The sequence below is a fragment of the Hirundo rustica genome, chromosome 8 (genome assembly GCF_015227805.2).
Source record: "Hirundo rustica isolate bHirRus1 chromosome 8, bHirRus1.pri.v3, whole genome shotgun sequence".
Lineage (NCBI taxonomy): Eukaryota > Metazoa > Chordata > Aves > Passeriformes > Hirundinidae > Hirundo > Hirundo rustica.
In genome coordinates, this window is record NC_053457.1 from 8,444,620 (window position 1) to 8,471,988 (window position 27,369).

Genomic DNA, 27,369 nt, shown 5'->3' on the forward strand with positions numbered 1-27,369 from the left:
TTTTACAGCTAAATCCAGGCAATTAAGTTATGTATTTTTTCCATGTAAGTAAAATTGATTCAATTATGGTAGGAGCCACATAATTCTTTTGGCATAAATATAACTTTTAGCAGCATATGATGGGATTTGGCAATATTCTTGGAGGTGAAAGCACTTGATACTGCAGATGTCTAAAAATATCATTCATTTTTGCAATGAATAAGAAGCATAGGGTTTGTCATCGTGATAATAATGAGATTTTGTCTGAAAGTAACAATCCCAACTAAACCATGGTATCAGAACTCAAAAATGTGGTTTCAACAACTGTGAAACATATCACAAGAACTACTTACAGTGACTCCTGCAGTCTGCCTCTAAAGTGCTGAAGGAAACAACTGTAACTGTTTACAAAGCTGATGATATTTCAAGAAAATCTAGTTTTTATTTTTTTAAAAAAATAAAACACCCCAGCTGACAGAAATGAATAACAAATCATAAACATTATCATTTTGAACAGAATGCTTCTTATGAAATACAAAATGTGTGCAAACCATTAATTCTGCCTTCATTACAGCCAGCTTGGGAAAGAAATGCAGATTGCTTTAGAAAAAATATGTTCCCTGTCACAAAGTAAACTGAATACACACATGGTTTCACACTTAGAGAAGATCTTCCTGCCAAGGATGAAGATGAAGATTGTCATAGAGCTCCTTACAGGTGTCATCTAACTTAGCCTAATCACATCCCTGCAAGGCGTGTTAGCTGTTACGGTGCTCTCTGCACACACGGTCAAACAAGAATAAATGGGTTTACACCTCAAGAGCTCACAATGACGTGGTGACTCGCCAGGAAAGCCACCCTGCAGCTCCAACTCCCTTAGTTTTGCCTTCACAGCTGGATTGTCCCGCTCTTAGATTGCGTAGAATCTACCCAAGTGCAGGAACATAAGAAGTATGAAGCAGCCCAGGTGTTCTGAAAATTCCACCAAGCCTTTCCCTTAATAAGAGCGAATGAATAGATAGTCACTAAGGAGTGAATTGATGTAGTCCTGCCTTCCTTTCCCCTTCATAGTCCATTGGACTATGAAAGTAGGACAACAGCCTTATTTTTGCTTTTTCGTTTTTCATCTATTCTGTTCCCTTATCACTTTACATCCACCTTTTTTTTTTTTTTTTTTTTTTTAATATACAGATACTCTGGTTGCTATTTCTGAAAGTGTTTATAGACACTAGGAATGTAAATCATAGTAGTAATTATCAAGCAGCAGACATTGAAGCTTTTTCAGTTTCTCTAGCAATCTTCAGCTTTCAAATGCCCCAATAAGCCACCACACAAATCTCTATTTTAAGCATGAATACACAACACTTTCTAAACTTCCACATGTACACAGTGAATAGAAAGCAATTACCCAAGCCTTTTGTAAAACAAGGCGATATACCTTGAGGGACATACCCTGTTCTTTTATGTTTAAACCAAAGAAATCTGAGCACTTTCTGAAAGTTTCCCTTTCACTAAAGTACACCCAAAGGAAAAACAAACAAAAACACACAAAATACACAAAATACACAAATGTCTCTGTGAGTTTTTACCAAAACCACATGGTGTTAGCCTTGAGTGACAAAGGAGAAGACAACATGACTTGTGGAATAAAGAAGCTACACTGAGCAATGAAATATATGTATTTATAAACTAAAACATAAATTTACAAACTATCAACTAAATCACAGCTAGTGGAAGGAAAAATGGTCTGCAGAAAGACCAGATTTCAGGGCAACTGGAGAGTCAAGATGCCTCTGCAAAAATAGCTCTGAAAAATCCTGCAGATTTGAGTTACTGACTTGGACATCCTCCCAGGAATCTTTCTGGTGGAAATGATCCCCAAGAAACTTTGTAAGGGATGCTGAGTGTTAAAAGTCCAATTAAAAACTTTTGACTGGATTCCCTCTAAAGTTCAACACCCAACGTTATAGTGTTTTTCCCTATCCTGTCATTGATCCTAAGTGCAAAGATTTCTTGTAGGGATGAATAGCTACAGATGCTCTCCATACATAAATAAAGCCATGCAGAAAGAACCCTCTGTTTTCTACCCAAAATACATGTCTCCACAGCTAAACCTGACCAAAGGCTGAAATGGAAGCAACTGTCAATAAATCAGAACTGGTCTCTCACTCAAGTAATATGCATAAGACAAGCATGACTTTCTGAGCCTTTAAAAGTACTTCTAAGCTGTAACATATTTTTGCTGCAATAATAAAAAGTCAGGCTGCCTAAATAATTGAATTCCAGTAGTTCCATGGTAATTTTGCTCTAAGAGGTATCATCTCTTCCAAGTTCTTCTCCAAACTTCCGCAGCATACTGCTGATTTTTTACTCTCTCTATATATTAGAATGAAAGGATAACTTCCAGAACTTCGTTTTAGCTCAGAGCAGTATTCCACAGCCATTAGCTTTTTACCCATTTAGAATTATACTCCCTTTCAATTTTTGGGAACTCTACAGTGTTCTGCATTTAACACCCGAAGAGTTAAGCCTTCCTATATTAACCACCTAGCAGCACAACCTCAAAGTAGCACGCTAGGGATCAAAAGTAATAAATAGTATACCAGGTCAGCCATTTTAATAATTTTCCCATTTAGTCATTTTACCTATTTCTTTGATTTGTGGTGGCTTTTGAGAGATATTTTAGTTATCTCCACCTCACACCCTTTGGATTAGGTGTCAATTTGGTTAGTGTGCTGCTCACATACCAAAGTGAGAGCATTTGTATCTGTGGCACCGTTATTTGAAATGCACATCAGAAAACACCTAATAATGTATACTCACACATCCCAGTTTGCCTATACGGCTCAAACCTGTGCTCTGGGGTGTTCATGCCAATTTTACTGGAAGGTAAGTATTGAAGCATCAAGCAATTATCTGACTTAAGCGAAGTCACTTGGGAATTACGTAACAAAATGGGACCAAACTTAAATGCCCCATGGCATCCATGTGCTAGGTATAACAGCACTGACGGGACACTCGGGCTTTTCTGGACCGGCAGCTGGAAAGAGCGGGGTAGTCCACAGCATCTCACATGGCACCAGATACTTCTGTTTCGCATACATGTGCAGAAAGTGGTGAGCATACTTCTGTCTGAGAACCAGGACTGATTCCTACACCTCCTAAACCAACCTTGCTTTATTAAATAGGCAACACTTCTCAAAATCAAGAGAGTAAGATAATCTTTTATAATTCACATCGTGTTTGAAACTTAAGACTCCCTCATTTTCAATCTCCTAGAAATGAAAGTGGACTGAGAAACAGCCTTTTCTGGTCACCACAATGTAAGAGCCAAACCGAAGTGCTCAGAAACATATTTTTGGCAACAGAAAATTTTCAATTATATCTCCTGGAACTTTATGCATTTCAAATACTTGCTTCCCTTCTGTTGAATTTCAAATAGATGTTGCACAATTTTGGCTCCATGTCCAGAATCCTTGTGCCAAATTAGACTCCGAAAGAATCTCATGTTTAGCTGATAAAGATGATTATGTAAACACAAGTTCTCTGCTTGTTTTTCCACTTACGCTTCTGTAATTCAGACAAATCAAAGCAAATCACAGAAACCAATGGCCAAATGAAAATAAGAAACCACATATTTTAATCATTTGTGAAATCCTCTTTGGTCAGCTCTGTTTAACGTAGGACCCATTGATCATACCATGGTAATGCCTGTACTTCAACCATCTGAGCAGTTTAGAAACTATTTACAGCATGGGTTCCAATCAGAACCTCACTGTTCAACCGAGAGTTCCACGTATTTTTGGAACATCCCCTCTGCCTGAGCGTGTGCAAGGCAGCCCTGACAGAACAAGACAATTTATGTTAATAATTCCATGGAGCCACTTTAACTGCCTTCTAATCCTTGGCAGTCCTTGTTCCACCAGCTACCACTGATAGGTCAATCTTTACTTTTCATGACAGAGCATCTTTCATTTTGGAAATTATCTCTCTAGAATTTTTTATTTCTTTATCTTTGCAGCAGCTATACTTAAAACATCCTAATGTGTTTATGTAATTTATATACTCAGCTAGCTTCCTTAGTAAGACAAGTGCCAATTGCATTGTATCTTCCATGTTTACATTACAGCAATCCCATCTTAATTAACAATAAAATACGTAAGCTAAATTGTGCGGTCTTCACTATTCTATTCACAGGCTGCTTATGGCATTGCATTGTTACTGCACATGAAAAATAACTTGCAGGATTCCTGCCTACCAATATAAAACCGGTTTTCAGGATTTAAGTGTGTAATAAATTAGAAAATATTTCTCATAAAGTGAATGTCTGCTGCAGCGTAGCACTAATTCATTCTTGAGGAATAACATTTTCTCCTGTGGGGCAGGATGTATATTATTTAGAGAAAAACAAAAGAGAGAAGGAAGCAGCACATCTTTACCCTCCGCACGTCTTTGCCGAATGTTTCGCTGTAGCTGGTGCCCAGTATTTCAAATTGGACATAGGGGTTGGCTCCATCTTCTCTGAACTCCATAACACCAGTTAGCCCAGTTATATGGCCCTAAGGAAGTAAGTTTGAGAAATTTCAGAACAGAAGACATTTGCCTTCATAAACACTCCTCTGCATAAATTGTGTGCCAAATATGCTTTGATCATGTTTACAGTGAACTTAAATGTGGCCATTGCATGTTCTTCAGTAGCCCAAACCCAACACTGCACAAAAGACTTCAGCTTTTTAACTTTTTCCAGAAAATTACTTTAGCACTAACAGACCCAGTGTTTATGGCCATCAGGTCATTACTGTCCATAGAAACAGACCCCAAAGAAAAAGAGAAGGGCCTGAGTGGACTGTGAGACAAGAGCCCCCCCAGTGTAACTGAGGGCAGGGGCTCAGCTCTCGGCTTGAGTACCAAGGCATGAACTCCCAGCCCAAAACAAAGGGCATGCCTGCTGTGCTCCCAAGTGAGGCATGAAGGAAAGATAAAATTGCATCTCTGAAACTGTCACAGAGTTTGATTCTGGCTTTGTAGCAAAGAAGTTTGAAGTGACACCAAAATTTAAATTAATTTAACAGCAAAGGATAGAATCATTAGGACTTGTCAGAATGATCAAATTGCTTCATTTTACTGGAGGGAAATGATTTCATCAATATATATTTGGGAACAGAGATTTCTTCTGAACAATTCCAAAAGTTAGTATAGTAAAAATTAGGGGTTTTTCTACTATTATTTGTGATCAAGTAACTTCTATACAAGAAGTTTCCATGCGTCTGCAAAGCCACAGTTCTGTCCATATTTGAGTATATTTCACCATGGTGCAAGACAGTGTAACTGTTAGTGACAGCTTAGCCAAATCAGATCCTTTTTGCTCTGCTCTGGGCTACAGCACACAGATAAATCCTTACCAATGCTCAGCTAACTTACAAAGCTATCCGAGCTGTAGAAAATGGAAAAACCTCATCATTAGTTCCCCTTCCTGCCCCTCCAAACTGCTTAAGCTATCCTCTTGCAAAAATGGATGAATCAATTCCCGTGACTACTCCTGATCTTATTTCCTCCACAGAAGGCAGCTACGAGAACAACAGAAGTAGAACACATGCCACTGGACCCACACTGCACTGTGTGTAATTTATCATAAATCATTTGCTTGTTTAATAGCTGTAAGATAGTACTAGGTCACTGTAGATCACTTGCTTGTAATACATCAAAGAAAAGTTGAATAGAAGTTAAAACCTTCTTCAAATGCTCAAGCAGTCGTGAAGCAACTCTTCCAATTGCTCACACAATGGTGGCTTGTCTTTTCTCACCTTCTTAATAGTCTCTAGCATGGATCTTCCTCCGTTCCAAGGTTTGGTGGATTTCCTCATGCAGTTCAGACTTGCCATGCTGTGCCATTTCCTGTCCTCCAGTTTTCTGTGGAAAGCATTGGCCAGCATAAGCACACTGTCATACAGGTACAGGTTGGAAACCTGCAAACAATAATAAGAATGAGCCTCTTTTTTTAATGTGATCACCTTCCAAAGAAACTATAAAAAACAGCAAAGAAAACAAAGACAACAACAACAACAACAACAACAAAAAAAAAAAAAAAAAAAAAAAAAAAAAAAAAAAAAAAAGAGAAGGCATAAGTGAGAACTAAAAGCTGGGTATATTTGACATGTCCAACAGTCAAAGCATTTGAGAGAAATGCCTGTGCTCCTGGGTCCCTCTGTCCAAGGGATTCTGGCACACTGGCACTGCCTGAGCATTACTGCAATGCAGTGCTGTAAAGAGAGATCACACTCCTCGTATAAACTCAAACTACAGAGGGAGTACAGCTATCTATCAGTGAAAGACAAGGACTGCTGCTTGGTCAGTCCTGTCAGCAAGGAGGGAAAAATAGATTGGAATTAAGTTCCTGGGGGTTTTATTCATTTGAAAAACTGGTAATTTCTGGCACAGCAAAATCTGAAACACACATGACTCTTTAGAACAGAAAGAGGAGAAATGACAGTATTATTTTGGTCTTAGCATCTCTTTCCACCAAATATACATTCAACTGGTTATGTGTTACTTTCTCTGGAGCTACTGAATTTAGCCTCCTTATTCTTCCATTCACATGAAAGATACAGAGATAAACAATTGATGACAAAGACTCCAGCAAGAACAGAACACCACACTAGTAACGCTGAGCTGTTTAATTTTTCAAACCAAGACATGTCTAGCGATACATGATTAGATCTTTGACAGGCAGTGGTATCCACTTCAAATGGTAAAACTTTAGCAGTGGAAGTTGGCTGAGACAAGGGATTTTAAAAAAACAATTAGATACTCTTCACCTGTTCCAAGTTCGCACACACTCTTCTTTCAAACGTATGCACAGGGGCTTAGATTTAGTCTTCACTAAACTCAAATCTTCACTTTACATCATTGGCCAGATACAGCTTTTTCTATTAATACAACAACAACAACAATACTACTACTACTACTAAACAAAAATAATATTTCTTCTAGCTGTAGGCTTTAATCTTGGTCATCCCTGACTTTGCCATTTATCTCCTGAGTTCACCTCAGCAAGTAATGCCGAGAGACCTGGAGAGGGTTGCAGGTGGAAGTTAATTCAGCTGCATACTTCCTATAAATGTGTCCCAATAGAAGTGTCACTCTGTGAAAACTTAAACATATATTACTGTTGAATCACTGGCTGCAAATAAACTTCTGATGTCTGCAAGATGCTAATCTTTAGAAACAAAACGTCTCACATTCCAAAATCTGGAGTTTGACGTAAATTGAAAACCTAGGCACTTTGAAATATCTTCTAGTATAAATAAATCTGAACAAAAGATACATAAGCAAAAATTAATTTTGAAAGTATCAAAATACAAAGAAAAAAAAGTCACTGCAAATCCACACTTATTTAAGTGACTACGCATAAAAAGGGATCTCAACATGAAAACAATGCAAAACCTTTGAGATACTATCAGGGAGAATCTCTCTCATCTGGCATCTTTTTCCCCTTCTTTTCTCTCCAGCCTTGCTGAACAAGCACTCCACATTGCCTGGATTTGCTATTTTATGCAGCTAAACCTTTTCTTTTTAGAATATCTTCTGAAGTAGCTATATGCCCTACTTCCTCTGGTTTTAGGAAAAGTACTTAAAGAGTTAATTAAGAGTCCCAGCAACCAAGTTTCTTCTGTTCAATTGCATTTGTTTCCTTATTCTGCAGATATTTCCAAACAACTTTCAAATAAAGCAACCAAGCGGATCCTTATTATTCAAAAGGGCAGTTTTCTTCTGGGTAAACAACTCTCGACAGAAAAAAATCAAAACAAACCTCAGATCCCACAACATACACCACCCCAAACTATATACAACAAAATCCACTTTCTTAAAAATAGGTTTTACATACGTAAGGAAAAATGCCATTTCTTATAAGCCTTCATGATCCTCTTTGTTCCCAGCTGAATTTGTTTTTACACGCTCTTTTTTAACTGACAACTAATTGTCTGTTGCCTTGGAACTCCCATGGATCAGAAACACTTTGTGTTTACTCCATTTGGCACTGTTCTTTTGCAGTTCTGGAAAACTGCAGCCTCATTCCCAAAAACAGCGCTTGGTTTGCTAGCAGAGAGCTCGAAGGCAAAATATAAGATGCACTTGGGTACACTGTTTTCTGCTTTTCATGTGCTTGGAGAAGACACCAGCGTTCTCCAACGTGACTGAGGGAGCTTGGGAGAATTGCACTGAGGATCTCAGCCTGCACAACCTGGCACTCAACTCAAATTAGCTCCTGCTGCAGAGTTAAAGAAAACAATCCTGTGTTTACCAACCTAATCCTCATGGTTCAGCTAGGCCTTTAATGGATTTGCATCACTATGGCTCCATTAATTTCTGCTGATAGAACACTATAAACTGAGAGACAGCAAGATGGGATCTGCACAAGAGGAGTCTCCCATTACATTTGTCCTTATTCTGTACCTGGAGATCTGTACCAAGGCAGAGGAAAATCTTGCAGAGAATACACCAAGGTACTTTTTGCCATGGAAAGAATATTCTGCATGTTCTGCGGTATTATCCACCGGTATTTTGCCACTCTGGTTCTCTTCTGCTGAAAGCCTCATCCCAAAACATGAGTAAATGGTGCTTTTCGATCAGCAAAATTCCTTCCTTCATATAATCATACTCTATTTACTCCAGTAAAAACGGCATGCATGCGTAACTACATTCTACTCATTACTCACTGAGGAATCAATATCCTATGGAAGAGTTACTTGCATCTTACTCACACAGTTAACACTTCTATTTTAGAACAGAAAATATGCAAGCTAGGAAAAAAAAGTATCAAAATTTCCACAACTAAGGCTGGATCTGTAATAGTAAGGGGGGGAAAAAAAAAAAAAAAAAAACAAAAAAAAACACCAACAAAAACAAAACAACACCAACCACCCACACACAAACATTCTGATCTGATCTCACAGTAAATTCAGGGCCATAATAGTTTTCTTTATTACATTTAAATACAGCAAAATATCTGCATATGTCCTACATAATATTTGCAACATGAGTTTGTGTAACCTCCAGAACAGTGATGCTGTGGAAAGAAAAAGGATTCAGGCAGACATGGTCCGTATGCCCTTGTTACTGAACCTGCATACATATTTTAATTTTCAGTGAGCTGTCAAATTCCCTGTCAGTACAGAAACAATCACTGAAAGGGAATTTTTGAGATACCCAAGGGTTCAGCTGTACTCTGATTCCACCAGTACTGTCAGAGGCATGAGAAAATAGCTAATTTAAAAAATTCATCTTCAGGTAGCATTCAGAATTGGTAGTAAAGCAAGAGAGAAGCAAAACAAGGCAACATACTTGGCTACTTTGGATTTTCAAAGCTCTGGAGCATTTTTAAATTCCCCTATTTGGATATTCACAGGGGAACAGAGGAGGAAAGGGCATACATCTGTTCAAAGAAATTCCCCTTAATAGAATAAAAATTCCTAGACTAGAACAAAGTATTTCATTTTGGTCATGTTTGAAGGAAGTGACAGTAATTTTTAGTTATTATTTTACTCCATTGCTGACAGTGTAAGAGCTGGAGGTGCTGAAATGATTTTTGATCTGCTATAAGAATGATGGCAACTGCTTCACCAATATGCTAAAGAATATACCCTGTACATGAATAATTTTAGGCATGTTCTGGTTTATCTTCTGGAAATTATTCCAGACTTTATGAAGCTCTTTTTTGCACTGAAGAAATAAATCCACCACACACTAGTAGAGCACAGCAGAAATTTTCAAGAATGGATATCTATCACAGTACTAAATGTCATTTCCTAGAAGTTTCTACGTGAATTTCATGAGATTTTCCAGAATGATTTTACTTTTAAAGTTACGTATGAAGAAAGCTCTTAGCTCTTTCAGAGGGACTAATCACAGACAAGTGCTCTTCTGAGAAGGCCAGCAAGCCACAAAGGCTGACCCCAACTCCTGAGTGGCCAGCAGAGCCCGGAGTCCAGCCAGAGAATGCTGAAGAGATTAGTTGGAAGGCAAGCTGACACTGAGATGCCACTACTTCAAAAACTCATTCCCAAGCTGGGCATCTGTACCCTGCTGCTGCCAAAACCGCTCTGTGAGTGGCCACAGCAGTCAGCTCCAAGGATGAAGCAGATGGAAGAGGAGTTCAGAGCAAGTGCAGCCTGCCAGAAATGCCTGCTGCCTGAGGAGAGAGATCATGGTGACTGCTATGCACACCTCAGTGTGCCCTAAACCTGTGTGTCAACTTTCAGAGTTCAAGTACTGCCCAGTGCAGTTGCACATTTGTGTCTCTAATGACAGAGTGCATCTTACCAGGAGCAGTAAAGATTGATGGTTTATTTATGGTATAATGGTGTGCTAACAAGGATATTGTTAGAGCAGAGGAACTGAAAATTTGACCTGTTTCATTTTCTTAAATACATTTCAAAGAATGGCAGAATTTCTTGGTTTGGAAGGGACTTTTAAGATGATCCAATTCCAAACCCCCTGGTTGTGGGCAGGAATGCCATTCACTAGATCAGGTTGCTCAAAGCCCAGCCCATCCTGGCCTTGGACACTGCCAGGGATGGAGTGTCGCTGTAGGACACAAAAGAAAGACAAAAGACTCAAAGTATTTTTCAGAAGGCAAAGAGTATAGAAGGCTTTATTGTCTAATTCTTACTACTTTTTGTAAGGTGTTCTGATACAGACTTAACATGATTGGTGACTAGGAATGACACCTCTCTAATCCATTGGTTAAATTAGAGAAACAGCAAAACACCACCTGGAGAAGGACTGTTTTGGTAAAGATAGTTGTTTTGCCAAGATTGTTTTGAGAAGAGGCTTTCTTGAGAACTTTTCCCTTGGGAAACAGAACTACTAGCAGGGTAAAATCCCTTCAGACTTAGGAATGTCAGGCCCACAATGCGGCACCCACAGTGTGATGGGAGCACTTGCCAGTGAGGACTGAGGCAAATAAACCATTGAGTACTTCAGCCTTCTCCTTATCCTGAGTAACCATTTCCATTCAGAGAGGGTTCATATTTTCTCTCAATTTCCTTTTATCACACACTCTAGATATAGAAGATTTCGGGTTTTCCCCTGACATTCGTGGCCAGACTTGATTCTATCAGAGCTTTAGTTTTCCAAATCTGATCCCTGAATGCTCAGACAATTTCTCTGTGTTTCTCACCAGCTTCCTGTCCCAGATTCCAGTCTCTGTAGACTTCCTTCTAGTGTTTTGAGTTTATCCAGGAACTACTTGGTTCACCCACGCAGGCCTCCCAGAATTTTTGATTGACTTCCTTCTGGATCCCCCTCAGACCACTCCTGGCTGTATCACAGGGGCCCACATGGATCAACAGCAGCAGATAATGGTCACTGGATGGTATGAATAGCCTCTCAGTCACATCCCTGGTATAACGTATCAGCAACCAGGTGCCTCTGTGTCCCTCAGAAGGAAGTCACCTGCTACTCTCACCTGCTGCCTCTTCTTAGTTGAGTTCTGTGCTCCACAAGGAGCAGATGAGACTGCCTTACTCAGCCCCAGCCTCTCCTCTGATGTGAAGGGTCTTTTCAGCCTGCAGAGCGGTGAAGTGGCTCTGCAAGGACACTTCAGGCTTTGGGGAAAGTCTCTTCCTGCTGCGGGTCCTTGCTTCTGCAAGTTTTCCCTCTCCTCATCACTGCCCCCCTCCCTCCCTGCCTTCTGGGTGTGCCAGCGGGAGAGTTTGGGTCTGTTTGGCTGCGGGTCTACTGCAGACTGCTTGGAGCCAGCTCTCCAGCTCCTTCCCAGCCTCCCTGATGTTCCTCCCCCTTTCCATGTCCTCCTGCAGCTCAGCCGGGTGTGCCTGGAGGTTCTGTGCCTGGACACTCTCACGGGCAGGTCCCTGCACCGGGGATGGGCCCCGGCCATTCCTGGAGACCAAGGCCTGCCCTGCAGAGTCCCGCTTCAGCTTCCTCCGCTGGGTGCGGGCACTCAAAGTGCCACCCCACATCTGTGTCCCCGTCACCAGTGTCCCCAGGGCTGCCCCGGAGCCTGGGGGCGGGCTGCTGTTTGTCCTGGTCCTGCCCACACCCATCAGCCTCTCCCGTGGGCACAGCACACTGTGAGACAGCGCACCACTGCCTACGTTATAAATGCACACTTGCTGCTCAGCGAGAGCGAAATCACAGCCGGCAGTCTGGCATTCATGGGAAACACAGTCAGAAAACAAACCTTCATTAAAGACTCAAATGTCAGCTTCAAACTTCCGAAGGGCTATTTATTATCCCTAACACAAATGAAATAGAATTACTAAAATTCTCCAACAACCACCAAAAAACAGGCCTCAACTGTGTATTTATTCAAGCCTTCTGACAGTAAGGAATCTAACTACTGTATTATTTACTGTCTCAACCATTCTAGCTTTAAGTATCTCAATGAGCTTTCCAACGAGTTCTTTGTAAGACTGCATGCTCAGAGTCTCTCTCTTTAATTGATAAACAGCTCTTCTTTTTAATTTTCTCCTGCTTTTACATAGTTACACATATCACAACATTCTTCCCCCTTCTTACAGGTTCTGTTCACTGAATGCTCACTGTCCTTCAGCTATTTATTATGGGCATTTAACATCATTATAAGTGTTTTCTTTGCCAGTATTTTTTGTAACAACATGTCAACAATAATACAGGGCCTGGATTACCCTGTAATGCTCAAGTTTGTTAGCTGGAGGCATTGGCTTCACTCACTAAACATCTCAGGAATCTGGCACAGCTAACACTAAGTATGCAAGGAAAGTCTAGTAGGAGTGCCTTGATAAGGAAAACTAAACACAACCAAGACTCGAACAGAAGGACAAGAGGTAAATGCTGGAATTGCAAAACAGCATACAAGATTATAATTTTATCCTACCTCATTTAGAAATACATATAGGTACAAATTAGGTTTCAGAGGCAAAAACAACTAAAAAATAGAGGTACTGATGCTTTCTTCGAGCCACTATCGTCCGGTTCATGACTGAGCAGTGAACAAAAATTCAATGAAATAATTATGCAAACAGAGAATCCAGCAGTCAAAAGAGGCAGAGAGGAAAAGATCACTGCCAGAGCCTACCTGGGGTTTAGCCTCCAGCATGATCACAAAATCCCCCATGGCCACAGGACACCTTATAGAAAACACACGTCATTGGGCTTCAGGGAGAGATTTGTGCTGTGCAATGGGCAGTAAAGTCAGTTCAAGGATACTTTACATTCACATTGTACTCAGAAACAATTTCACTGTGACTGAACATCTGGCCAAAAATCCAAATTAAACTTTGCTAAAGAGACTAGCAAATGTAGGTTTGCATTGAAAGAAATGGAAAAATGTGGCTCGTCAATCCTTTATGGGAGAAAGTGAACGCTTTCATAGGGTTTAATCAGTATTTACTGCCCCTCAGTAGCACTCTACAGTTGTGTAATAACAGCAGTGTTAACAAGCCAAATGGGAATAAGGCCGTTTAGTTGGACAAAACTGCAGGAACAGGCCCTTAAGTTTAGGCCCTCAAACACATCTTAAAAAATAACTTCACTTACAGTAGTTATATTGCAGTGACTCCTGAACAGAAAACAGATCAGAAATAAAAACCCAGCTTTGTAGGAGCAACTGCTAAGAGATGCCTATATAGGTATCTGATGGATGCATCATTGAAGAATGGAATTTTTACTCAAGGAGAAGATCAGCTCTTCCACTGAACACCCACACTTCTCAACATCTCCTTAAATATGTCCAAGCAAAGCCTGGAATAGTACTTCAGTAGAGAGGCTGGACTCTCAATCAGGAATAACCTCATTAATTTGTGGCACAGTATGCTGGGCTTTTCTTTTTGCCTTTTCAATCCTACTATGTATTTTGGGTCATGCTAAATGATTTCAGATACACTGTGTCCCTGTAACATATTTTAATATCTTTAGAATCCTACATGGATTGAACTTATCAACTGCATAAATGTTAAGGAAAAGGAAAAACAAACTAATGGGAATTGAATTTCTAATATGAAATCTTTCTTTAAAAAACATTAAAAAATCCGATTTTGAATTTAGAATGCATTGTGACTAACCTGATGAAAGAAAAAATACCTTCATCAAAAATCAAGTTTGCTGTGTGCTGTCAAAACTAATACTCAAAGGGAAATATTTTGGAAATAAGCAAGTTATACAGCAAAAGTTTTTCAAATTGAGTCTGTAAGAATATTTCTGAAGTAATCCAAAAAGTTTAATAGCAATGATACCACTATATACCATTCAAATGCCGTGTGAGGATACATTCTAGGTCGGGCTAGGACTAAGCAGATTTAACTATAAATCCTGAAGTGCTTCAGTGCTTTCTCTCCAGACGAGGCAACACTGGCAACACTGATGGCCCAAGCCACAGGATACCAATGGCCTAAGGAAGAAAGCAAGTTCTAAACTGTGTCTTTTCCATTTACCAAAACTAAATGAGATGGACACAAAAAATCCTACCTGAAGAATAAGACAGAGATAAATGTAGTCCTCTGAAGTCAAATAAAATGATCAAGACAGGAAACTTTATAAAAGCTTTTTCTCCACTTAAAGCAGAAACCCAGCTGAGTATATTATACGTGCAAGAAACAAGGGCATGAGTAAAATTTTGACAAGTGGGTTGATGGAATAAGATTGGATTTCCACAAAGCATTCAGAACAGATGAGTTTTTGGATGAGCTTGCAGAACAGCCTGATCTTTAAAAGGCTTGTCAGAATGCCAAACCGGGATGATCACCCACTGAAAAACAACCTTCCAGGATATGGTGCTAAAGACACAGAGAACAAAATCGTTCCAAAAAGATTTTCATTAATTTAGCCAGAACAAAGTTAATAATCCATGACGTAAATGTTTCTTTCTTCACTAGCTAGTTAAAAGTGCTAAATTCTCCCCTAGAAAAATACTGCAGCTAGAGGTTGACAGAGGTTAGCTTATTCTTCTTCAAAGTCATTAAATAAATAATTAACCAACGATAGCTGGTAAGTTACCTTGACAACAAACAATTATTAATATGAGACTGCCCAAGGGAGAATGAGGCAGGGATTTCCAAACTGTGGTGTTAATCAAAGTACTTCAAAGCAACACAGAGACTCGGTGCTGGCAGGCGGTCACTGCCTCTGGTGGATCCATGCAGCCTGACATGGAGCTTGGAGCTCCTGCAGCCTCTGGCAACGGGGGTAATTGAGTTATGTACTTCTGTATAGCAAAAGGTCACCACTGTTTGCTTGGTTTTTTGGGTTTTTTTAAAGCAGGAAAAAGGAAACAGAAAATTGCAAGTACCTGAATTACAGGACCATTCATAACATGCCAGTCACACTCAAATTAACATGAGCCGTAAGTCCACAAGGTGTTACATAAGATATTTTGGCAAAACCTATGAAAAATCAATGTAGCTATGGAACACTTCAGGTATGACTGCACATGATAAAAACATCCTGTATTCAATCTATAGACACCTAAAAATATACTGGGGACAGCTAATTTGGACAACTCTCACACGTGCCCCCTGTCTTTCATGACAATGCAACTGGACATGAAAGTTATGGAATCAGCTGCCAAAAACATTTTACCTCTGCATTTCATTATCTCGCTTGTTTTTAAGTTCACAGAGAAGGAACGAAACATAACATTACCATACCATTCTCTCAAAGTTTCTAAGGTGGTATAATATTTCTGGAAGATAGAAACTGAGAATGTTTTGTTTCTCAAAATCCACATCTGGAAATCAGCAGAAGAGGGTCCTTATCTAAAGGTCCTTATCAATGAAATCTAGTAATAGGACATGAGGCTACTGGTGCTAGCAAACCAGTTACCAGTTTGCAAATTTGCAAATTAGAATTTGCTCACAGGCCTGTCAGAGCCCTTCAGATGAGTCTCTGAATTAGATTATGCATAAACTAGCATAGGCAGCAATACTCAAAATCCTGCTGTAATGGAAGATTATTCCCCAATGAGTGATTTGTTGGTGCAGCATAGATAATTTTTCATCATACTGGAAATTGCTTTGATCCTCGGAAATGAGCGGCCTTCGTTCTCATTACAGCATACCTCAGAGTTACTAACAAAGATCAAAAGTGTCTTTTCTTTCTGAGCCAAGGCAGACACACACTTTCCCCTGTGCAGAACGAATACAGCCACGCTATGAACTACAGGGGTTGTGTTTGGTTTTTCCCAAACTTTGCCATGGTGTCTTGGGTTGCAACACAAGATGTAACCAAAAGTATTCCATTACCATCTGTTGAAACCAGCTGGGAGGATTTTCTTTATCTCTTGTATAACCCATTCCTCATAACTCCAGGGGGGAGGGGGTGGGTATCTTCTGTTAATGGGCCAGCTGTTCAAACCAGGTGGGGCAGTGTTCTTTATCTCTTCCAGGACCCATCCTCCCTCCAGGGGACATCTCCTGTTAATGGGCCATTGAGTCTCACTGCATGGCTGACACAATTCCATCATCCCACTGGGAGATGCTCCACTCAGTGAGAGGAGCCAAGTGTTCCTACCCGGATAAAAATCTGAGATTTGGAACACCAGCACAGCCTGTTTGCACTGAATTCCCAGAGGAAGACTGGACCCATCTCACCACCACTGGACCTTCAGAGGAAAACTACACCCTTCTACAGATCATCTCTGCTCTAACAGAACCACATCTGTCACTGCAGGAGGACTTAACTGTACTGCGACCAACAGCCTGCTACCTGACCCAGGGTGTCAGGTCATATTCTGACTCCGTCAGTGTTTTCTTTTTTGTTTGTTGCTTTTTTGTACCACTACATTTTTATTTTTAATATTCCTAGTAAAGAACTTACTAGTTATTCCTATTCCCATATCTTTGCCTGAAAACCCCTTAATTTCAAAATAGTAATAATTCGTAGGAAGGGGGTTTACATTCTCCATTCCCATGGAGGCTCCAGCTTTCCCTGGCAGATACCTGTCTTTCCAAACCAAGACACACAGCTAGGACAGAACTTGAGCAAGCAGAGCTTCTCTTCAAGGAGGAACTGTTCATATCTGTCCCTTAAAGGATTTCAGTTCCAGCAGCTACAAATAAGTAAAACCAACACCCCTATCCCTTGGGAAATCTTAATCCGCTTCCCTTCCAGACAACCTCCCACGTCTCTCCTGGTCTGAAACTCCTCCAGGCCAGAACAGGAGCTCCATCTTGCAGGAGCCTTGACCCCACAACACTATCCTGACCAGGCTGCAGCAGCCCAGGCTGGTGGCGGCCCCTCCCCAAGCCCCTTCTCGATCACTCCACCATGCACAGCCACACCGGAGAGCCCACAGGCTCAACCACTGTGTCCTCACCCAACCCATCTCCGTTTAAGACTAAGATTGCAATTAAATGGTTTTAAGCGAGTTTATATTCTAAGTCCCACTAAAGTTTATAGCTATATCCAACACCTTCAATGGTGATACAAATGAGATTTTTACCTGTGTCTGAAGTAAACCAAAATACACAGGTCTCATTGAAAGTCCAAGACCTTTGTTTCCGAATTATTGCACTATCATTGAAAATAGCACCTATTAAATAATACTTAAATTACTGCAAGAAAAATTCTGATATGTGGGACAAATTGCCAGGAAATGTCAAGAGGTTGTTAACATCAGAGTCAAATGTGTTACCAAAACCTGAAACTTGAACTAGCAGTACATATTTTACACGCTTAGACAATTATCAGCGGCTGGAGACTTCTGAGACTATTGAAAAGGGACAGACTGAACACATCAGCTTGATTCAGTCCATTACCTAATTATGAAATGCTCAACAGCCCCTCAATACCTATCAGAGTTATATTATCCTCCCAGATTAACTCTTGCACAACAGATGTCTAATAAGCATAAATGCAACAAGCAAGCAGTAATACCAAAGGACTATGATGGCACAACAATTTTCAAATATAAAAAGATTCTTAAGAGAATGAAATATGCAGCCCTGAGCTAGTGCAACCACTTGCTGATACTTCATGGATGTAACATCACAACACCTCAGCACTCTGCACTGAGAAACAAAATAAATTAATAAAGTCAAGAAGAGTTGACCAAAGGTTACATCCTCAGATTTATCTGTACTCATTTCCTTCCACCTCTGAGTTAATACAGCCACAGAAAAGTGTCCCATGGTGAATTCCTAAGATGGACTTTTGTTCTGCTGTGCACAGCTACTGACCTGCAGCATCTGAAGATAGCCTTCCTGTGGATCACACAGCAGGGATGATATCCGGTGGTTGTTCCTCATGCACCTCTGGTTGTTGTCCCTTGACAGAGGGAAAATTTGCCGGATAACTGTCATCCTCCCCAAAGCACTATGCACCAACTCCAATATTTCATTATCAGTGATTTCCTGTGAATGGAGACACAGTCATTTAAAACCATATACTTTTCCAGACATTTTATGTATTTCTTTTGTTACTGGTTAAATGTTTTTCGAAAGACAATAGAAGAAAAATGTTAGAGATGCAGATGCTTAGTCTAGGCCAAATGTTGTTTTGTGTTTAATAACAACAATGCTAATTTTTTATACATCATCTGAAACAAAAGAAAACAGCCTAACACAGTACCATCCGTCCTGGCAATACTACAATTTTGCAGACGTATTTCCTCAAAGGAAAGCACCAAAATGGTCTCAATAGATTTCTTAAAAAAAAAACAAAAAAACCCCACCAAAACAACACCAAAAAAGCCACAAAAAAAACCCTTGAAATGAAATTTATAAAGAAAGACCTTTTGTTTGACAGACTAGAACCTCACTATATCCTCAGGACAAAATAACAATTGAAAAACATAACAGTCTTCAGGAAATACGGCTCTTTCACCTGTGAGCAACATTACAAGACAGCCCTTTTCCCACAAGCACAGTAGATCATTTCTGCAGACTAACCCTGATAATGACTCAAGGAAGTCTTTTGAGGTTGTCTGTATTAGGAAATAAAAAATAGGAGAAACTTTATGGAGGGGTTTGACACATTTAGGAACATCAGTTTCTGCACACAGAATAATCTGGGATAAGATGTAAGGAGACTTCAAGGACAGGCTGCTATTCCTCCCAGGCTTCACAATTTCTGAAGCTTCACAGCAGACCTTCACACACCCCTAATCCCTCCAGACTGCAGGCTCCAGACAGAGCCTGCACCTACTGCTCTTACAGGGAGGCTGAAACCAGCTCAACTACATGCTTTACACATTTTGTGTCTAAAGAAACACACAAAGCCAAAACCTCCTTTTTTTTACCCCAGTTTGAAAATCACAGGCTTAGCAGATCCTGAAATCGTAACAAAGGTGCAGCTTGTGATGTTTTTGTCCTGGCAGGAGCTCACTGTGAGGAAAGGCAGGCACTGCTGCCTGCGCTCATTCCCAAGGCACCTGGTGTACATCCCAGCTCCTCACCAGGGCCACCAGCAGCATCTGGCAGTCACATCAGCCTGTCCCCAGCACAGCTGGACTGCCCTGCCTGCAGAGCTGGGCCAGCCCAGTGCCCAGCCTGCACAGGGCTCTCTCAGCCCCTTGCAGCTTAGGGGGTGAAAATTACTCATGTGGCTGCAGGTTCTTGGTCAGCAGGGCCCACACCTTGTCATGCGTCATCAGCAGAAGTGCACCTGGCCCTGGACATTTAACATTCAAGAAAAAAAAATTGTTTTCTTGCCATTTTCTCTGTCAAGCTGTGAGTGAAATGACCATGGGGTTATAATAATTACTTGTTATGGCTGACTGGTACTGTACCTTAGCTCAATTTAGTGCTTCTTTGCCGATTTCCCATTGTTTTTTTTAGGAACATAAATTTTTAACGTTGCAGAAGGTGAAATTCATTGCATTAATGACAGACCAACTGGGGTGGCATGAAAACAGTAAATCAGAAAACAAATATATTCTTACAGAAACAAAGATTTTTGAGGCTTAACAGAAAATGCTGGGCAGCGTTTTCTAGCCTTGCAAGGAGAGAGTGCAGCAGACCCACAAGCTCTACAGACTCCTCCAGATTTCCCCTCTGTGGATCTGAGGGGTGTTAAAACCACACACCGTGTCTAAGCTGAAGTTCTGAGGGAGAGACAATTTTATGGCACAGCTTTAACTCATAACCTCCTAGGCTGCATCCCTTGGTAGGCACACTCAGACCAAATGGCTGAACACTGAAAAAAAAAGAATCACAAATCCTCCAAACATTCAGTTCAGCTCTCACCACACACATTTTGTGTCCCCTCTAAGTGATACACAGCCTCCCAAAGACGTCTCAGAAACACAAATATTGGTCATTTGTGGAATTGGTTTATCTGTTTATTTATCTGCACACACAGAACTTTAGTTAGTTTGCAATACCACATCATATTGCTCAGGGGAATACTTAAATGTGCCTTAGTTGTGCTCAACTATCATAACACAAATCGCAAAATGAGACAATTATGTTTCACATTACAATCTCTATTTTCCTAGAGGTAATGACAGAAAATCATAAATTTTAATGACATTAATAATTTAAAGAACTGAAACACATTTCCAAGAAATACATCCCTGACAAAACTGGAGGATTAAACAGAACAGCAGTGAGAACAAGGATGTTCATGGAGACAAGCTAGAGATTTATTTGGATTTTTTCAGTTGTATCAATACTCTTTGGTGGGTTATTCTAACTCCCCTCAATGCATTCCTTACATCTATAAATGAACACTTGTTGAAAATCCACAAAACATCATCCAGTTAGCTATTTTTCTAGAAGGTTCACCACAGCTTAGCCTGAAGATAGATTTATTTAACATACATATTGCTGACTTCTCTGCATCACACATGAACAGACACACACACACCAATATACACACACATATATTTAAATAAAAAGATCAATCCTCTAAAGAAAGGGCACCATCCACTTTTCTTACCACAGAAAACGTTCTAATACAAGCTTGCATGGTCACCTGTCCAACTCCCATCATCACTGTCTTCCCACACATCCAGTACTACACCTCACTTCTCACCACCCAATGCTCCTGAAAGTCTCCACAGGGATGTAGTCATAATTTAATTTAATTAGCTCTCTTTCTAGATATAAGGACTCTGCACTTGGTGTCCAGATGTCTCTCAGATCACAGTGAGCACCTATACAGTAAAAGATCTTCTGTTTTAACAGAATATTATTCCACACAAAAAAAAATCTCTTGGGGGAAGATAGCACACAAAACAATAGTTAGTAAAAACTGGACAGAACAAACAGAAAAAAACACCATTGATACTAGTTTGGAAATTATTATTACCTGACAAAACAACTCATCAAAGCTCATCCATGACCTTACTCCCAGCTGACTGAGATTCTTTCTGTGTGATTCCACAGCATTAAGAATCAGGCCAGTTCTAAACCCTACACATTTCTTTGGGCAGGATGCAGGTACATATCCAGTACTGTTTCAAACCTATGTATAACTTGCAAGCAGGTATCAAAAAAAGAAAACCCACAGATTTTTGTGGGAATAAATAAATAAATAAATATAAATGCTGAGGTGTTAAAGATCGCAGACAGAAGGAGAGAAGTGAGATTTCCTTAGGCAAGTAATAAATATAGAGTACCTGGAATACAAATAGAATAAATTGCAATTGCAAATTGCTACATTTTGCATTGAAATGTGTCATTTCCTAAATCTTGTAAAATTTCCACACTGTGTTCCTTGTATTTCTACTCAATTTTTAAACCTTTTTTACTCTGTATTTTTGTATGATTTGAGAATATCTCAAATATTCTTGCCCCACTTGCATTCATAAATGCATGCCCCACTTGCATTCATAAATTATTAAAAGGCCTGAATTTTTTCAAGAAAAAGTAAGATATAGGGAAGTGTTAAAGATTCACTAACTTCTGGTTATCAGAGTAAACATGAGTACCATTACACAGACTGGTGCTTTAAAATGAAACAAAGAACATAATCTCAGGCACTTCCATATAAAGAGAAAAAGTGGGCAGAACCCCAGCCCTGCCTCTACCCAAGTGAAAGTTAGGCCTCAACAATTTGCATAGGGTTTGGGTTGATCACCCAAAATGCGCGTAACATAGGCATTTCTGGAAAAATACTCTCTCAAAAAAAAAAAAAAGAAGAAAGACCACTGCATTCATAAGATTTTTTCCCTCCCAAAGTGAATGTTCCCAATAACTGCTCTACAGCCATGTGCTAAGAAAACTCGGCTCATCATTCATTACCTTACACCTTCCTACATGCTGCCCTTGGGGAAAAAAAGTATCTTGCTGAGATAGACTTTATCTGATAATTACTCCTCTACTTTCTGCTCATTTTTCTCAACTTTCAAAAAGTATTTTATAAAGGAAAATAATAGAGAAGTTCCCAGATGACAGCTGAGAAGCCACTTGATTCTCAAATCAACAGGACAGACACATTGGGCACATCTGATGTGGTGCAAGGAAAGAAAACAAATATTGGCAGAAGCAATGCAGGAAGTGCAGGATGGAAATGCAAAGTAAGAAATACATCACACCAGGGGGATGGTGAGACACTTTCTTATCCCCCATATAGAAAACTGCCTCCTACAGACAATGAAACAGTGGTGAAGGGAGACCTATGAAAACAGCAGAAAGAAGAATTGAGCTTGAGTCCAGAGAAGGATTAGCAGGAAGATGCTCTGAGTGGATGTTCTGAGAGGGGAAAGGAAAAGCATCAACAGTCATTTTTCTGCACTGTGCTCTGACCGATCACCTGGGCTGAGCTTGGGAAAGTTTTATCTGTCCACTGAAGATCTATAAATTAATCTGCTGGCAGCACCACCAGCATCATTTGAAAAGCATCATCTGTCCAAAAAGGAAGAATAAGGTCAGCTGCTGTCTAAAATTTTTGACTGGTGTTCAAGTGATGAGGACAATGTCATCTCCACATGGCCCAGAGTTCTCCAAGTCCCTTAGCACTCCAAATTCCTGTCTAAGGCTTCTCTGATGAATTGTCTACTCTTGCTATAGTTCCAGAATTTTTTATTACTTTTTCTGCAAAAAAAAATCCAAGAATTTTTCTTCCCATTTCACTTTTCCCTTCTCTTTCTCAGCTAAGAGGGCTTTTCTGACAAGTATCATCAGAGTTGGGAAGAATTAAACCAAATACATTAGAGCTGCATTTGCCTTAGTAGTTTCTCTGTGTTTACTGACTCCAATTTTTTCAAAACAGGATCTTTATTGAGGATTGAAAAGAGGAAATATTCAAAAGAAAATTTTTTTGGATGTTAATCAGAGTTTAGTTTTATTTTTTAATTAAAGTTTATGAGAATTTCAGGGGGTTTTTTACTACTGAATACTTTGCCTTCCTATGGACTTGGAGTTTGTATAATACTCTATTTCTACAGCTATTTGTTTCAGATTTCCTATTGAAAACAGATTTCCACCAATAACAAACTGGTCCCTGAGGTTATTTGTTTGGGTTTTTTTTAAGCGTTGTTTTGCTTAGCACTGTAAAAGCTACTGATGATATTAGATGACCCAGTTATTAAGCTCAGGTTAGTACATAAGGATCAACTGGTTTTCCACATTCTATCCAGCAAGAAAAGCATCTTTTTGCAGGGGCCATTACAAATACAACTTACCTTTCTGTTATCTACCCCACAATGTTGCAGTGTAAGCTGTTTGATTTTTGTTTGTTTGCTTTTAAATGGGACAAATAACAGCACAGCTTTTTCTAAGAGATAAAGAAATTAACCCATTTTCAACCTTAGATTCAAGTGACTCTGCATGGCATTAAACTGCATGCTGAAATACAGGAATACAGAAATTCAATCACCTACTGAGCAGTCCCTGTGAACACCTCTTTACTTAAAACACTGTGCCATGAGAAATACCGACAGGGGTTGGCACTTAACCTACAAGGACTTCTTTACCCCGCGGTACATTCCTCTCTAGTGACTACCTGATGTTTCAGACAGTAAAAAACGAACACAATGAAATTTCTACTAGTCCTCCCCACTATTGCCGTGGTTGCAGTTTGAGAATTTAGAAGTGAATCTTGAATTCCAGCATTTGTTAGTCCATATGGCACAGAATGTGGTGATTCTAAAACTAAAAAAGAAGTTATTTTGTGTTAACGACAAATGCTCCTTTGTATCTGCTCCAATGTGGACTGATCTGAATCAACGAGAATCAATGCAATGTAAAAGCAACAAATGAAAATTGTAGTCAAGAGGGAGCTCTGATCTTTAGCTTTCAGACTTATTTTTTACACCTTACAATTAAATCTATTTTTAAAACACTAGAAGTGCAAGTAATTCACTACTAGGCATTCTTCTATCCAAACCACACACAATTACAACATAATCCTCCATTACAAATGACTGATATCAGGAAACACGATGCTCAGTTCATCCCTGGCTAAGTCAAACCGCTGAGGTGGCCTTAAGGGTGGATTTAGCTGACAGAATCCAATCAAACAAACAGTCATTCCAGCTTATTCACTAGACAGAAAAGGATGGAGTTCTGAGATGGCTGGAAATCAACCACACAATCCCCTACATTCACATTAACCACCAAAAGTACTGAATAAATGGTTCGGTAAGAAGCACACGCAGTGACTCCTTGCATAAACTGTCACTGTCATAACCATGTTGAAAATGATATATGGACAGACCTAGAGCAGACGGTGCAGATCAGAAAATACCCAGTGGCATTCGAAACACAGTTGTATTTGTCTTTCCACACTGACGCTGGAATTATTTAGCTGACTTATATAATGTGAGCAGGATGCTGAAAAATGAAGAATAAAAAGCAAGAGCAGAACCAGGTGTGAAAAGAGAGATGATGCGATGGAAGACAGCAACCAAGGCAGTTGTTCCTATACACTCTCATACTTAGATCGCAAACCATCTTCCAGTACTAGATCTAATTCCCACTGCAGAAGATTAAATTGTATTTCCCTCATATTTCCAGATTAAAGATGTGATCATATTCTTGTTTCATTTGTACCAAAGTTTTTCAGCCTTTACACATACATCATATTTCACCAAGCTTTCATCACGCTAAGTGCTTTCCTCTACATTTTCAACATTGTTCTGCGTGTCTTGTTCTGTTTTAAAGTGTTTTGCCCAAAAGTTGCAATACTGTTCCAACAAAGCCAAGCTGATGTCAAACAGAGTGAAATAATTCCTGCCCTTATCTTACAATGGATGTTTCTGGTATAGTATCTGAGGACTACATTTGCTAACTCAGCAGGACCATGACAGCACTGATTCCATTCTGGTTTTTATCCAGAAGGATTCTAAGCTGCTCCTGCAGATGCTTACCACCTATACCTCATTTTGTAGCCACAAGCAAAAGCACGTCTCTATATTAAATGTCACCTGGTGGAGTGCTTCAAATTCATCTAAAACAACTGAAACTACAACAGTATGGTTTTAACAGTCTGGTCATAATTAATAGTTTCTATAAAATCAGAATCAGGAAACTAGTGAAAATATTAAACCCCCATTTTTCAATGGTTTAATCACCTCTCACTTTTCTTTATCACCTACTAGACAAACTTTTTCTTAATACTTTTTGTGATCCCCAGTATGAGTCATTTTGCAACACAGCCTTATTTTATAATCCCTTACTTTTTTACACCTTTACCTTCTTCCCTAGTCCTTTCCTTAAATCACTTTTTCTTTAGAATTCATTTCAGACTTCAAGTTCTGTGAAGATAACCCACTGTCACCATAAGGATACCTTGTTATGCCTTCATCTTCAGACAACCCCCCCCATTAGCAAACCTTTGCTTGCTGTGTTACCTTTCCAAAAGCATTTCTAGCTTCCTAAAGCCATGAAGCTGAACAATCTTTTAATGTCCATTATCCCCATGGTCCTTTTCCCACCTCTCCCTCTTCTCCAAAAAGTGCACGTTACCATGGCACGGTCACTTCCACACCAACTCTCTTCTGGCTTCCTTAGCCCATTCTTCCTTGGCCATAATGAAATCTGAACTGATGGCTGCCTTAACATTTTAAAGATGCACAGATAACGTCAATGAAAGGAAAATTGTGAAGTTCTGTCTGTATCCCAGTCCCACTGTCTCCACTGCCAAGAAAATTAACATCTTCCTTTATTTTAATTTCTTGGTTTGGGGGCATTTCTGTCCAAAGAAAATGCACTTTCAAAACCAGCCTTCCCCAGTGTCTTCTGCGTATTTCCAGGTAAATGTTTGTCCCTCACCTCCCCTCAGCCTCAGAGCAGGTATGGATGGTTTTGACATGTAACATTACATTGCCTTTTTTGCATCCCTACCTGCCCTTCACAAAAAGTGTTCTCCTATAGCAACAAGTAGGCTTGTGCTTTGCCTGACCATGTCTTTCAGCTTTCAATTAAACTACTGAATAAAAAAAGAAGTTAAAAAAGAAGCTAAAGAAATTATGACATAATAGCAAAACAACCTGTTTGAATTATCTGTGGAATTCTACACCATTCCACTTCCAGGAAGATTAGTTCATTGCATTTTGTACTAAATTACACTAAAAATAGTGAATGTTTAGCAACTTGGAATTAGAACTAAATATATTGATATAAGGGAATAAAATTCTGTGTTTAATTTGATTATATTTTTGTTCCATATTCGAGCTTTGCAGAATAATTTATCTTTTCTTTACTCTTGGAATGGAGACACTCTTAAAGCCATGAAATGTCCCACAGAAAGGGAAATATGGTTTCTAATTCTATTTATACCCCCAGACCAACTGCTGCTGCTAATAAAGAAGCAGGCACGGGCTCCTGGAGCACTGCTCCTGGTACAACCACATCCAAATTCAGTTTCAGCATTGCTCTTGTTTTTCTCCCTCTGACACGACCTGGGCAAAGCACAGCATTTTCTCAGAAAAGGCAGAAAAAGAGAAGGGGAGAATGAAAATGCCATGAGCAGCCAACAGACTTGCTTAATGCTAGGTAGGAAAGAGAAAGAAGAGAAAAATAAAAATAATAAAGAAAATTAGGGAAAAAACAGGAAACAAACACCTAAAAAACAGGAGCCATCTGTAACTATGTCTGTCTTGCCAAAAGAAGCAGCAGCAGACATCTACCAAAGCTGGTGGGTCACTTCAACCATCAAAGGTATAAACAGCAAACGTTCAAGCAGAACACCAGATATGTTCTAACACACCTTCCACTGGGTCAAAACCAAAGTCATTGACAACTCCTCACACAGTCAGTTATGATAAAGTGTTCTGGACTATTCTGGAGGCAGACATGTAGTATTCATTGTTTGGAAGTTTGCTTTTACACAGATTTTTACAGGAATCACAAGTGTTCTTGCTTTTCAAAAGCTACCTGGCATGTTTAACCCTGAATTTAGATAGAATCACCACCTAAATGAAAGCAAGAGATGATTTAGCATTTCTAGTTGCATAAAAACAAAAAGTGCAGATGATTAAATATAAATCAAAAAGGGGGTGGGATAGTT

At 39.7% G+C, this 27,369-nt stretch overlaps 1 protein-coding gene across 6 annotated transcripts in view; it reads right to left on the reverse strand.

The window, feature by feature from the left end:
- The window catches only part of GRID1 (glutamate ionotropic receptor delta type subunit 1), a 539,944-nt gene that overhangs the window by 83,110 nt on the left and 429,465 nt on the right, over positions 1 to 27,369 (reverse strand). For all 6 annotated transcript variants that reach the window (XM_040071277.2, XM_040071278.2, XM_040071276.2 and 3 more), the window contains 3 exons: positions 18,153 to 18,326; positions 5,784 to 5,945; positions 4,419 to 4,538 (listed from right to left, as the gene is read on the reverse strand). In XM_040071277.2, coding sequence (XP_039927211.1) covers positions 4,419 to 4,538; positions 5,784 to 5,945; positions 18,153 to 18,326 — 456 coding nt within the window. The remainder of the gene's footprint in view (positions 1 to 4,418; positions 4,539 to 5,783; positions 5,946 to 18,152; positions 18,327 to 27,369) is intronic.